The sequence below is a fragment of the Mesitornis unicolor genome, unplaced genomic scaffold (genome assembly GCF_000695765.1).
Source record: "Mesitornis unicolor isolate BGI_N332 unplaced genomic scaffold, ASM69576v1 scaffold10079, whole genome shotgun sequence".
Classification (NCBI taxonomy): Eukaryota; Metazoa; Chordata; class Aves; order Mesitornithiformes; family Mesitornithidae; genus Mesitornis; species Mesitornis unicolor.
The window spans coordinates 12,070-27,582 of record NW_010205224.1 but is presented as its reverse complement, the minus strand read 5'-3'; the positions used below and the strand labels follow the sequence as shown (position 1 = coordinate 27,582).

At 38.7% G+C, this 15,513-nt stretch overlaps 1 protein-coding gene across 2 annotated transcripts in view; it reads left to right on the top strand.

Moving 5' to 3' along the window:
* DLGAP2 (discs, large (Drosophila) homolog-associated protein 2) overlaps positions 1 to 15,513 on the top strand; it is a 98,150-nt gene that overhangs the window by 73,647 nt on the left and 8,990 nt on the right. For both annotated transcript variants that reach the window (XM_010191336.1, XM_010191337.1), the window contains exons 7-8: positions 7,501 to 7,586; positions 8,212 to 8,627. In XM_010191336.1, coding sequence (XP_010189638.1) covers positions 7,501 to 7,586; positions 8,212 to 8,627 — 502 coding nt within the window. The remainder of the gene's footprint in view (positions 1 to 7,500; positions 7,587 to 8,211; positions 8,628 to 15,513) is intronic.

Genomic DNA, 15,513 nt, shown 5'->3' with positions numbered 1-15,513 from the left:
TATCCTTGTGTAGTCTGGAGAAAAGGAGACTGAGGGGAGATTTTCTCACTCTCTACAACTACCTGAAAGGAGGTTGTAGCAAGGTGGAGGTCAGTCTCTTCTCTCTGGTACCTAGTGATAGAACAAGGGGACATGGCCTCAAGTTGCACCAGGGGAAGTTTAGGTTGGATATTGGAAGGGATTTCCTTATAGAAAGGGTTGTCAAGCATTGGAACAGGCTGCCTAGGGTGGTGATTGAGTCACTATCCTGGAAGGTGTTTAAAAGACGAGTAGATGTTGTGCTTGGGGACATGGTCCAGTAGCAGACTTAGTGGGGCTGGATCGATGGTTGGACTTGATGATCTTGAAGGTCTTTTCCAACCAGAATTATTCTATGATTCTACGATTCTATGACTGTCAGTGCTCTACTTCGGTGTACCCATAGCAATCAAAAGAAATATTCATATTGATTACACTCATCTTTGGATCACAAATGATCTAAAGTTTTAGAGGTAAGCATTGTTCATTCTCCTACTGAAATCACTGTCAGACTGTGCTTTTGTGAGAGAAGTTTGTGAAGTCCTTGGCCTGCAGAATCATAGAATCATAGTGAAAGTCTTGATAACACAAAAGTTAATAAGACTTACATTGACCTATATATATATTTATGTAAATATATAGACATATATATACACATATATAGATATGAGTCAGAACTCACAGGCTTAGCAGATTAGCAGAGTTCCCAACTAGTGGGTGTATTTTGGCCTCCTCACTTGTCAAAAAGCTTAGCAGTTGGAATTGTAGTTAAAACAAAGTTATGGTTATTTTAAAGCCATCTAAATTTTTATTCTTTTCACAAATGGCTGTTCCTCATTTGCTTAACTGCCATCTAACATAATGAAACATTCAAAGTGAAGAAGACCCAGATTGCTGCCTTGCAGAATATTTGTTGGTTCAGAACAATTTGCCACTCAGCATTAAATGCACCAAAAATCTTATGAGCAACCACTGCTGTATGCATCATTTTGTTGTTACTATCCCATATTAGCTTGACATGAAACCTGTTTCTAAACTCTGGCATGCATTTTTAGCAAAAAATGCTTTCTTAAAAGACCAGTGGAGGTTTTCAACCCATTGTATTATATCCTGGTGGAAATCGGCACTTACTGTGCCATGCAACGCATTTGAGTAGTCCAGACATTCTGCTGGGAAGTAGTGGAGTAGCAAAATGGAGCCCTGTGGTGAGATACAAAAAATCTCTCAAGCATGAAAGTGTAGGTTTATTTTGGTGAGTTTCTAAAAATTATTTTGAAAGAGTATATGGGTTTTGGCTGATAAAAGTATTCTGACAATTAAGAAAAGCAGTAGCAGTTAGTACTGTAGTTTTATTTGAAGTATTTTTCCTACTTTGAAGTCACCGCATACAAATGAGGTCTCCTTGTACCTCAGAATGGTTATCTGCATTCACAAATATATGTACTTGTTCTAGTGTCAAATGTAGCGTTTTCATCCCTTTTTTACTTTTGTTATCACTGTGAAGCCTATGCAAGAGAGGAAAGGTGAATTATTTCCCTTCCTGTGTATCATCAGAGAGATTGTTTATGAAATTCTAATTATAGAACAAATCGGTTACAGCAGCAAAAACCTATTGAGGGCAGTGAAGTTGCATGGGGAGAGGTAATGTGGCCTGAAGGACTCCTATTACTGATGCTTATGAAAGAGAAGCAAAAGACACCAGGTTAAAATCTATTTTCTTATCCATTGAATATATTAAATTCAAGCCTTCCTTAGAGACAGCATCTATAGAAGCTTAGACTGGAATTTTTACAATGTTATGTTGCAGAGCTCATATTTAAAAGCAGAATAACACATTAATACAGAAATAAAGGTTGCTTTTAAGTAGTTAAAATGATCAGCTAAAAAAGCTTAGTAAATGGTTTGAAGGAATAATTTAGCCAGTTCAGCCTTTTTCTAGAATGAGTGCCTGTAAACAAACAAAGATTGATTATAACAAGCAAGTTATTAGCAATACTGATTTGAATTTATTTTGTGTCAGTATAATTTACTTGTGGATCATTTATTACCAAGTCAGTGCCAGTATCTGATACTTAGTTTTCAAATTTTGGACTGGATCATTCAGTAGTGACTGATCACAGACGATTCATAGTATTGTCTGCTCCTTGCATTGGCAGCAAAAAACATGGAGGGGAGTATCATGCCTTTGTGAAAGATAAGACAAATAAGATAAATAATCTCAAAATCCTCCATCCCTCTTACTATGAATATTATAAGCCTTATAGGCATACTATAAGACCATTAAACAACTTTTTCCCCAGCATAAAGTGCCAAATTTTTAAAAAAGTTTTAGTTCTTTAGTTCTTGTTTGCAAGGAGAGAAGAAGATGACCTGCTCCTATATTAGGTCTCCTCCTCTTCTTTCTTCTGTTTTTGGTCAGTATCTGGCTATTTTCTTGTTTCCTATTCTGTGTGAGACTCCTTCATAACCAGCTAAACATAAAATTTGTCACATTATTTCACTTTACTGAGATTGTGGGCCGATTTGCAAATATTAGGGCTTTTAGTATCTATGCAAGTATTAAAGCAATAATGCATCATGGATAATAGCAACAGATTTATTAAGACTTATTTGAGTTTCAGGAACCACACAATCAAACATATTACTTTTTCTCCTCTGCTCATTTGAATGTAGCCTGGCCGATCTGATTAAATCTAGAGTTTCCTGCTGCCTTCTCACAGGAGTCTTTATATTATCTGTCATTCAGAAATGCAATTTATTTGTTCATTTGTTTCTTTATGAGTGCAAATTATTTTATTATTTCACACTTTTCTTGTGTTGATATTTGCCTTCATTTTCCAGATCTAATTTTTTGTTGATTGTTACAGTATTTGCAATCCTAGATTGCATTAAAAAAAATAAAATTGGCATTCTCCTGCTGTTACAAGGCAATGTGAGGAAATGAAAGCATTAAAATATGAAGGCAATCATTAGGTCATTTAGTCAGTGTCAGTCTTGGCAAGCTGGAGGGAAGGATAATTTGGCAAGAGTTTATATTTAGAGATAACTGGTGTCATTTTTATCTTGATATCTGGGCCATCATTTTCCTGAAAATTTTGTTTCGAATAAAATTTGAGAGTAGATTATTTCATTTATGCCTGTGAATTGCATATTGGGCAAATTATTCAGGATACACCTCTAGGTGAAATACCAATAAGAAAGCACTTGCGAACAGGTAGATGTAAAAGACTTCTTGATGTTTTGCATCAGTGGAAAGATACCAGCCCATCCAAAATATAAAAGGGAAATCTGCCTCCACACATCAGAAGCAGAGTTTAAAGTAAGACATGCTATCTGTTACTAAACCAAACAATGTTGTTGGCAAAATTAGATATGCTTTTGATGTCCAATACAGAAGAAAAGCGTGTTTTGCCAGTCTCCCTGTTTTGTTCCAACATCAATTTGTCAAATTGCTGTTCTCCATAGGGACCTTTCCTTTTTTAAATCCTTAGACCATCATGTTTCCAACTTCACTATGTCTGAGCTGCTGAAACATCATTATGAAAGCCAAAAGTCTCTTCCCTGTCCATTGACCACTGCTCACCTCCACAGTGTTAGTAGCTGTATACTAGCCCCAATAGCATTATACCATTGACCTTTCTTAGACTATTTCCACGTCCAGCAATCTGGCTTCCATCTCAACCCCAAGAACTCATTCAGTAGGTCCCAAGAAGCATAGGATATAAAAATGGTCACCCTAAAGACATCAATCTGTGAAGGAAGTGCAGTGCTCTAGAAGGAATGAAGGCAAAGACTGACACGTGGGGAGGTGTCAGCTTGGCTTCTTTTGTCTGGCTTTGGCTCAGGTCTGTTCTGGCATGCACTGTCTTGTATCTCCTCACAGGAGTAAGCAGGAGGCCGTCATGAATCCTGTGTTCCCATCTGCACAGCTTCTTCCATGGAGACACTTGTCTTCACCCAAACATTGAGCTGTTGACTGCCACTCTTTGAGTGTGACCATCCAGACAATTCCTTATCCACCAAGTCTACCCAATCAAATCTATGTCTCTCCATTTTAGAGACAAGGATGTTGTGTGGGGCAGTGTCAAATGTTTTGCACAAGTACAGGTACAGGAAGCTGCACTTCCCTTATCCACCAATGCTGTAACCCCATCATAGAAAGCCACCAAATTTGTCAAGCACAATTTGTCCTCAGTGAAAATGAGAGCTGTCCAATGCAGTCCTAGCTGTGGTCCAGAGCAATCCAAGTGTACTGACTTCTTCATGCCATCAGCATCAGCATCTTACCTGGTGTGAAGAAGCCTGAAGAATCCTAACAGAGTCAATAACTCTTTCCGTGTCTTGAGATTGCCATTCACCATCAGTTATTCTGTGACTGTCCTTTACACTGTCATTAGATGTTGTCAAAAGCACTGCCATGTGAGCCTGTGCAAAAAAACCCAGTCTCTTCTCCAACCTTTGACTAACTGATCATGGCACTCTGACATTTTTGTCTGCATCTGTAAGGAGAGAGATGCAGCCTCAAAAATCACCCTGACTACCTATTGTCCATAATGTCCAGGTTGTCAATTTTGTCCATTATACTTCAAACTTCTGAGGCAGGAGATATAAAAGTAAAACCCTGTTCCCTGTGTCACTGTCCTGAGAGGTATTACCCTCATCACTGGTACACTGTGGAGTCAGAGCCTGCTCACACAGTTACCTCCCACTGTGTTCACATTGAACACGTACTCTGCAGTAGATTTGCCCTCTGCCTTCTGTCACAGCCAGCACTTTGTTTGCGTGACTTGGGAAATGAAGTGCTCAGGCCTTCATGCATCATCTTAGAGAATGCATGAAATAGAATGTTCCCATGACCTGACAAATATCTATCACTAACAAATATCTATCTTTGCTAAATCTGTAAAACTATAATGAAACCCACTAATATTCCCTGGTAATTACCTGTCTCCTGCTTGTTCACTACCAAGACAATAAAGTGGAAATGCTCAGGAGATCAGATTTCCTATATCACTGTCACCTACTTTAATAACCACTGCATCTTCTGAACACAGGAAGAAACCTTGATTTTGAGATCACGGTCTTAATCATTCCACCAGTGTCACTTTCCAGACTACAAGTGCTTTCTGTTCCTTAATAACAGAAATTACATTCTCCTTTCTCACTCTCCTCCAATAGTGCTTTATAGTGACGCTATCTGAGATCAAGGTAACTTCTTTGGCTTTTTCACAGGTGTTACATGATGCATCAGATATGGCTTGGAAGGCCATGGTCTCTGTAACTTTAACAAGATCTTCTTATCTACAGAAGGAGATTAAATCCATAGTTGAAGACATGCACTTTGATGGCATTATTTATTGTAGTTTAAACTCAGCAAGTTCCTAAATTATGTGTTTTAACTCAGATTGACTCTGGTTGCTTTGGGGATGAAGCCAAATACCACACATCTTAGTAACAGTTTAGACTTCCTGACCACTCCAGATGTTGCTACGGATTTCAACATCAAAAGGCTTCCTCCAGAAAATACTTCCCCAGCTTCAACATCGTCTTCCTGATAGCACTTATACAAGCACACCCAAGAGTGGCAGTCTGAGCATTTTGTGTTATTGGCTCTTACTTATTACCTACCATCTCCTCTCCCTTTGAGAACAAGTTGACTTCAATCTTCAAAACATGTCTTTGATTTCTCGTCACTGTAGTAAAGGCTTCAAGCATATCTTGCCTCTCTGCTCCTTCCCAACAAGCTAGATGAGTCTCATTCTCGGCCCAGTTAATTAACTTCTGCTCACCAGTCTTTAATGAAGATGTTTCATACACAGCTTTTCTCACATCCATGAAAGGGATAGGTGAGTGCCTGGTGGCTCACTTCGACTTGAACTTATGACTAAAGACCCTTTGAATAATAGACCCTTCTACACCATAAATAAAGGTGTCTTTCCTCATAGTGATCTCTTGTGCTAAGAAACTGGACCTTATGTTTGTTCTATGTACAACAGTGTTCTTTCAGGAGAGATTGACCCTCCAAGGACAGCTTGAGCTTCTCACTCACATTGCTGCCAAGACCCACCTTAGGGTCTAGGTCCCACCTAGGAAACCAGCTTGCCTGTTTTTTCATTGGTTGTTATGGGTTTTTTCTCCCAAAGCCACCTACCTCAGTGTTTGAGGCTTTTTTCCCACTGCCAATGTCAAGAAAGATCTTTCTTTTTATACTGACAGCACCAAATCCTGAAGACTGTTACCAAGTCTGATATCTTAGTTGTCTCAATGTGCTGCCTGTCCAGGTGGATTCAGCCAACTTCTATGCACCTGCCAAGGCGGAAACAGATGGCAAGTCCCCTAGACCTCACACAGAATAAATGGAATTCCTGGGAAATGTCTTTCCTTGACAGTTGACACAGTGATATCCAGAGCTTTTGGCAAACACTGTACATTCGCTTCCCACTCTGACTTACCCCTTCTCTCTGCATCCTTCCGGAAACCTGGTGGGATTGGCACTGTGCAGCTGAGACAGCTGCAAAGGCCACTGGGCTCCTTCCAGAGGTGCCTGTGACTGCTGCAAGGGGAAAAGTTATCTTGTCTTCAGCATAGGATATACTTTTGGAATTCACACATGGAGTGTGCATATTGAAAAACTGGTTGGTGGTATTCTTTTCCTGAGTTACCTGTGAGAACAGCATTCAGAAGGAAAAGTCAGTTCTACTTTTTCTCTTTTTTCCTGACTCTCCCTTGATTCAGCAGCATTTACATACTGCAGCACTTGATATGTCTGTGTCAAAGACTTGGGGGTGGTGTGGTGGTGGGGAGTGTTATATAAAACCCCATAGAAACTTGCAAAAGCAATGTGGTCTCAGTTATGAAGAAAACTTACAGTGAATATATTTCAGTAAGTGTATTTCAGATGGGAATACTATAAAAAGAGCATAAATTACTTGCTTGATATAGCATTTTCAGGACCATCTTATTAAAAAGGTGAGATATTGCATTCAGCTGTATCCCTCACGTCATTTAAATGGTTCTATATTTGTCAACGCAGTTGTCGATAAAATTTCATTGTAGCATTTCTTTTTATCACTTGCAAGTTTATGGGGCTACTTGAGATTTTATTTTATTTTGTAAATCAAGGACTATAATGAGACTGTTTTATAATAATATTAAAAGGAACTATCCTGTGAATTCCTCATTCTAAGAACAGCTCTTGCAGACCAAGCTTAGTCCCTGCTTCCACTGAGCTGAGTAATTGCATCTGGTTAGGTTTGAAATAGGGAATTACACAGCACAACAGAAGCAGTTGTGCAAAGCTTTATAAAACTCAGCACCAAAACAGTGAAACCAGGCTGAATACCTATTTTGTTTATTTTGCTGTGCTAGGTGTTTCTTAGCAGTAAGAGAGAAAATATAGAATTAATTTTGAATAAGTGCAGGTAGAAATACTGCTGAGTAGTCGGTGCTCACTGTGCAGATGTCTCTTTTGTGTTGAATTAGGTGGAAACAGCGACTGATTCAGATACTGAAAGCAGAGGCCTACGGGAATACCACTCTGTTGGAGTACAAGTGGAAGATGAAAAACGGTAATTCAAGCATGTATAAAAATCTGTCTTTCATAACACAACGCACATTTGTAAAGAGAGTTAACAGCAAATATCTGACAAGTGCTGCCCCTAAATTATTCACAAAGCCAAATTCCTTATATGCATTCTGGTCATTTGGTAAAATTTGTAGCAATTACTTAGCAGTTGATTATTATTAAACAATTCTCAACAGTCCTAACTTAGCAGATTTTCAGATTTTATCTAATTATAAACCGTAATACTTGAATTTTTTTAATGCATTTATTTAATAGACTTCTATCAGGAGATGTAACCCTGCAATCCTGCTGGTTATTTCCAGTTCATTTAGTAATGATACATGGTATTTTGTAGTATGAGAATAAATCAATATTGTTTCCAGAGATAATTTAAATGATTTTCTTTTGTATCCTTGCTCAGATCAATGATGCTAGTATGCATTTTGGTTTTCCTCTCTGTTGTTACTCACAGTCTTATTTCAGAGAGATATGCACAAAGAAAAGATATTTAGCATAAAGGCCAAGGAGAAAACCAGAATCCATTCACTGAAACATTATTCTGTGCCCCTGTATAATCACTTAAGTATTTATATGTCTTTGTCACTTTTCTTTCTTCCCTCTTCACCAAGACATGGACGATTCAAGCGCTCAAACAGTGTAACAGCAGCTGTCCAGGCTGACCTGGAACTGGAAGGCTTTCCAGGACACATCACCATGGAGGACAAGGGACTTCAGTTTGGCTCATCGTTCCAGCAGCACTCAGAGCCCAGCACGCCCACCCAATACAGCGCAGTAAGAACTGTACGGACACAGGGACTGTTCAGTTACAGAGAAGATTATAGGACCCCAGTTGACACCTCAAACCTTCCACCGCCAGAACCCTGGCTAGAGCCAGCCATTGAGACAGTAGAGACTGGTCGGATGTCTCCTTGTCGACGGGACGGGTCTTGGTTTATGAAGTTGCTACATACTGAAACTAAGAGAATGGAAGGATGGTGTAAAGAAATGGAAAGAGAAGCAGAAGAAAATGATCTCTCTGAAGAAAGTAAGAACATTTCAGTATCTTTTCTCATAGATGTCTGCTAAATGAAGAAATCTGTTAGGATAAAGTTGTGGTCTTTTCCTTACTCGTTTTGTAGTACCAAAGAGACTCTCCAGAACCATTAGATGCAAGAGCCCTGTCCTGCATCTGACTGTGCAAGCTGGAGTTTCTCAAAGTAAGGTTTTGTAGAAGTAGTTGAGGAGATAACTACAGAGTCAAGTGCAGGATCAAAGTCTGGTATTAGATGTGGCTCAAATGCTGCACTAGCTCCATCCACAGCTCCAACTCTGACACGTTCTTCCCACTCATTTCTATGGCTCCAGTTCTTGACCCTTTGCCAGAGTACACAAGGTGGTCCTAAATGAACATAATTTTTTGCCATTTTCCTGAAACCTGAGAATTTGCCTCTTATTAATGAACATTCATTTTAAAAATGTTTTCTTTCCTTTACAGGCACTTCTGCCTATCCTAAAGGGTCTGTTGGAAGAACAGAAAGGAGTAGGCAAGAACAATAGTTAAAGCACTTCTGCAGTTATACAGGCATACGCACTACTAGATAGTTCAGCTGCATTCTCTTATTACAGTTTTGTCAAGAATCATTATTATTCTCTCACGTCCCGTGGACACCTTGAAAGGAGTGATGGGATAAAGTGAAAAATAGTGTAGACTATTTTGGAACAAGATCCAAGCCAGCACTAATGATAGTAATATATCAAAGTGGTCCTAGCACTCAGTAGCCAGTTCCCTGTGATTCCTTCTGAGGTCAATTATCCTTGTTCTTCAGGCTCGGTTTTATAAATATTTCAAGCCCTGCCAATCTGAATTATTGTCTCAGCTGAGATTTTCTCAGATCACAAATTAGTTCATATTAAGTTTTCTTACTAGCATTGTTTCCTTCACTCTCAGGAATCTCACCGTTACCTCCAAATACTCTTTCCTGATTGCCTTCTTTCACCCTTCATGAGTTTTTGCTATGATCTACCCTTGGGTCTCAGGCCAAGCCTGCATGGTGACTAAAAGGCCAATTTCTGTTTCTTGTGCTGACCTTTTCAAAAGAAAAAATGTCTACGTTTTTTATTTTACAATCTTATTTCTCACTATATTGTGCATAAGTCTGCCAAGTAACAACAAGGATTTGGGGTGGGGGAGAGCATAAGGCTGGTTTTTCTTCCTTCAGCCTGCAGTGCTTTCTGGAGTGTAGGGTCTTGAATTTTCCCCTTGCACTGATACTGTGAAGACTTTAATGCCCTAGGGGCCATTAAAGTGCAAATAATAAAATTTTTTGCTGTGCATAGCCCATGTGAGGATTTCCAAGCCTTCTTTCATAATGGTTATTTTTTAATACTTTTTTTACCATATACATCTTATTTTTCAATTTCTCACAAATCTTTGCTCTGCTGAATACTGACATTTCTCTGCCATCATTAAGTATCCCAAAGCACTTGCTTCCAAGGTTATTGATGTGGGGATATCAGTGCTTACTATCTGAGGCAGAAGTTCGAAGAGCAAGACTTTAATCTTGAAAAGAGAAAAATTATTAGGCGGCAAAGAGGGAAAACACATAGACGGTCAGCCCCTCTCTTTCCTTGGGAGGCCAATGAGGAGTCTGCAGGCAAGGAGAGGACTTTTCCTACCTTCTCTCTTTGCAAGCACTTCCTCATGCACATCACTAATCAAATCTGCAGCCACATGATGAGCAGTGGAAATACTCTCATCTCAGTGCTTCTTCCTCATTTGGAGACACAGGTAGGGAGTTAGTGGTGTTATTCTCTGGAATGTGAACCTGTGTACTACGTTAGGAAAACCTGGAGGAGCTGATTTGAGCTGACTGCCCATTTCTGGGTGCAGCACCACCCTCCCTCTCACCATGTGAAGCTGTGCTCTTGCACTCCAGAAATACACTGAAACACCTTGCTGCACGAGGGAACAGCAATTAGGAGGATAGTCTGCAGAAAATTGTACAGAGGAAGTGAAGACAAATTGGACTTCAGTAAATTTTATCAATATTTGGAGTCAGTGACACCCTTTCAACCTAGAATAATTTCTGTCAGAGAACAGAATAGAATATCAGGATTTTATGTTTCTCCATTTGCAGAGTGACTCTACTCTGTAAAAGAAAAAGAGTGATTCCGTGATACAGAATTACTAAAATACAGCTGAAATGGACCTTTGAAATGCCATTTTTAAACTAACCAAAATGTGTAAATTACTTGTGTTTGGGGAAATATTTTGACCTCCTCAATAAGTTAGAGCAAATATTATAGAATATGTCTACGTAGCATATGCAAAATCAGATGTTTGTCTTCAGCTAATTATCAAAAATGTCACCCAGACTTACAATTTTCCATTTTATGTGACTCATTTCAAGAGATCTTCCTCAAATAATTTCCCAGTTACATTAGCTTTGAAATGGTATCTCTTCACCTAGCATAGCTTACATCAAGTTAAAGGATGTTATCAAAGAATTCTTTTCACCGAGGGAATGAGCTTCCCAGCATTTTAAAATTTCAGTGTGAATAAATTGTCTCCTGTTGAGTCTTTGACACATGTTGTGTCTCCGACACATGTTGTATCTCCAGTTTGAGCTATGGAGGTTGAAAGGTATGTATCCACAAGAAGTAAAGTTTAATGATATCCCAGCATGAAATGTATCTTGACATATTTTAGCATTTGGCAGTTCCCTGAAGAAAATACATGCAAATGGGGGAGCCAGAAGCAACTAAATCTGTATTTCCATCTTCCAGCAGGAGCTACTATTCCCAAAACACTTCACAGAAAAGTTTGCACATTCAAACTGTCATTGTTAATGCAGAATCATTTATTTTTGGCCTGGGCATATGAATTGTACCTGAAAACCAAATATAGCCTTGCATCTCCTAGGAGAAGGCTGTCTTTGTGATACCTTTTCTATTTTGTCTTAATCACAGGAAGAGTTAAAATAGAACTGCATTTTAGAAAACAATTTCATTTTCTGCGTTAGCACAATAGCCCTGAGATCACAGAAAGCTGTCTGATTGCTGTATTGATTTTTTCTTTCACTGTAGCTTTTCTCCCATAATGTTGTTTTAAGAACTTCACTCATCAGGTCTTAGAAAAGGAGAAGATAATCATTGCAACAAAAATAACCTCTCTCTCTTTCTTTTCACAGAATTTGTTTATTTGATCAGTTGCCATGAATTGTATTTTGGAGTCTCTGCAAAGTTCATATGGTTTTTGTGAGGCAGTTATTTGTGTTCTCAGCATTCATTATAACATATATAGACATACATACATATAAAATATATACGTGGCTGTATCTGTTCCCAGGGTAAGTCATCTGATCATCTGCACTAGCAGGCTGCCTTCAAGCAAAGATACGTGTTTCTCAAGGGTGCTGACTGAAGCTTCAGTTTCACACCCTGAAAATTGTGTTTGGCTATTGCTGGTGTGTAGGTGATGACAAGAAAAACACTCTCGATTGTCACAGAGCTATTGAAGACCAAAAGGGCCAGGACTCTGTCACTCATGAGCTCTGGCAGCAGGGAGGTCTGTGCAGAGAGGGGGAGAGCCCACAAGCCTGGGCAAGATATGGCAAAGTGAACCAGAAGACATCCTGAGCTTCTGAATGTCATGTGTTTGGCCACTGAAGTATTTCAGTACACAAATCAAATGGAGAACAGCCACACAGAGCTTACTAGCATATAAAAATCCTAAGACAGGTACAAAAAAATTAACTGTGATATAAACTGTGCAGCAGAAAGGCTGTTTTGCTGCTATCTTCTGCATCGTGGTTAGGAGCTTTGCTGGCATAGCTATATAGTAAAGTGATCTCCAGCAGAAAAAAGGGATTAGAGAGAGTGAGCCCTGCTCTCTGCTTACACCTTCATTACACGGATGTTGGATTTTTCCTTGCTAATCCTCTGGCTGATATTTTCACAGTAGTGCAAGGGCTTGTAACATGACTGAATAGTAACAGAAAACAGAGATGTAATCTCCCATACTTTGAGAAGAAATTAGAAAAAACCAAACCAACAAACCACACAATCAGGGTTTTTTTAGTATATTGATCGATCAATCATCCATAAAAGCTTTCTTAGGTTTTTAACCAAATATGAGTTATCCTTTAACCAAAGAGAAATTACTGACATAATCTCCTAATGCTTTTCACAAACCTATCCATCAGGAACTGTTGAAATTTACATTTGGAGTGTTGTGAATGACCACAGAATGTCTTAATTGCCCTGAAACAGTCTTTAAAGTCAATAAAAGACAGTCCCATAGTGTGGAAACTGAGAATTCCTCCTAGGTTTTCTATCATTCTGCTCCAATTTTCTTCTCTTTGAGCTCAACTCCACTGAGGTAAAAAGCAAATTTGCACTGAGTACCACTTGGTGCACAAAGATCCCATTGCCTTCCTCCCCTCCAGAGCACTGCCAAATCATCGCTGTGCTGTCCTAAAATGTCATCTCGCTCTGAACATTGTACACTTATTATTACTCCTACCTGCTTTGTTGATAGTGAAAAAGACATGTAATTCTGAAGACTACTAATTTAGGTTTGTAGATAAGACAAATGTCATGCCCTGCTTTGAGTTAGGAGGATGAACTGAAGGCCAGTTTGATATTTTTTTTCCAAGCATATTTTTTCAGATTGCTTGTGGAGCAATTTATTTATGAGTATAGAGGAAAAAAATGGGACAATCAAATGGAATGAAAATTTAAATTAAAACACATTGATTAAATAAACAGTAATGAATGCCAGAAGCAGATAGATTGTTAGTAGTTTCTCATTGCTGGTGCAGCAGTGGCACAGTTGAGTGAAGCTTTTTTTTTGTCAAGAAGAGAGTTACAGCATCAGACTATGATCTTGGTTTCATCAATATAGATCTTTTTCTCCTCTGCCATTGTGATACGAAACCTTTTTCAATTATGAGATTTTGTAGCACTTCTCAAGCAATACAACACATATATATTGCTTGCAATTTTGTGATATGCTTATTGCAGAGGGAAGGTTGCTGCTGTGTTAATAGTGCACATATACAGGCAACTTACACTATCGCTATCCAGGGTAAAAATCCTGAATCTGCTTCTACTGAAGTCATGGTCAGGGCTTGTATGTCTTCAAAGGAGAAACCATACAGGACCATACAACAAAAATGGAGTGCTTCAAACGCTTTAGGGAGCAGAATTAAGGCTGTGCGACTCTTCCCTGACATTTAAGTAAATACAACATTATCTTAATGGAGGGAGGTATTTGGATCATATTAAAATTATATATATTTATGTGTGTTGGTAGATTTTATCACCATTAATTTACAAGCAAAATCTTCCAGGCATCACCAAACATCTCAGTCTCTCCAGTATCTAACATTCATCATTCTTTCATGGAGATAATCAATCTGCACTCATCAGAATAATTCCCCAATGCATGAAATTAATAACAAGGGTTTGGCTGTCTATTAATATTTTGCTAAAGATTATGAATTGAAGTGTTTTAATACTTTAATTTAATTACAGCAAAGCAGAGTAGCATGAATATGAGAGAGTATAACTTCTGTGGTTTATTACGTCTGATTTACTTATTGAAATGGAAATAGAGTTAGACCTTTAGTAAATGATAGGGCTGTGATTATAGACGTGCATTCATCACTGTGACTCAGCGACACATGCACGTAGCCCAGAACCACTGTCTCACAGCCCCAGAAGATGTGTGTCCCACCAGAATGCTGCACTGCCAGTGCTTACATCTTCACTGGTCTGACTGGGCTTTAAATCACCAACGCTTGTTGAGATGGTCCTTCGGGTTAATGGAGATAAAACAAAAGTTTATTTAAAATGGCAGTTGAGTTTCTGTCAAGATCTATGTTTCTGCAGCAGGGCCAAAAACAATGCCCTTTTCTTGAGCTATGAACTATAAAATTCAACGGAGGAACCTAGAACTGAGCTTTATTCATCGTGACACAAGCACAACAACCCTCAGCCTACAGAGTCATCCGCACTCACTTTCTGCCCAGTGAATCACTGAACACAGCATGGACCAGGCGATGTCAGGGACCTCCTCCCCATCCTGGCAAAGAAGGGGCTCTGACCCCACCCCAGGTGTTTGCCTGTCCTGAGCTACAGAGCACTAAGGGAAAAGCAGGATGAAACGCTGTTTGTCTTTGCCTTTACTAAAAATGCTTGAAAATAATTCAAAGCCATTTGTTTCAGAATGAATAAAACATTATTATTTAGGTTTTCGTATGTTTGTTCAGGTTGATGGAAGCATAGATTATTTTTCCCCTATTAAAACCATTATATTGTTAATAGATTTTTCTCAAGTAGTATTTTAGTTCATTTCAGCTGTCTACTCAATTTATTTTGTGTTTATTTGATAGTATGACTACTTCTGCTTATAAAATTACAGAGTTTGTATGTTTCCACAGAACTGGAGCCTAAAACTTCCAAATTATCTCTTGCTGCTTCTTGTGGTTAAGTAGATGTTTCACTGGTCTAGAGAAAGCAGAATTAAAATGCAATATCTACTACCAAAATACTGGTTTCACACACAACTCAGTCCTCTCTTATGCTTATTCTAAATAACAGAAAAATGTTAAGCCCTGCCAGAGTTTAATGTTTTTTATATCACAGTTTGCAGATCAGTTCTGCTGTACTATTGTAGCTTCATTCCACCCCCTGCATCCTGTTTGAATTATCAGTTTGGTTTCCTCAAATTGAACTAAGATGTCAGAGCAATGCCTGCCTCATATCTACCCTTACTTCGCTCTGTCTTTACCCTAAATATAATTTAAAGATCTGGAAATTTGCCAGATAAAATCATTTTTTCCAGTGAAACACCAGCTTATAATGCTTTTTAAAGTGTTGCCTTTTCAGAATAGAGGAAAGGAAATGTAGGAAAGGATGTGTAGGAA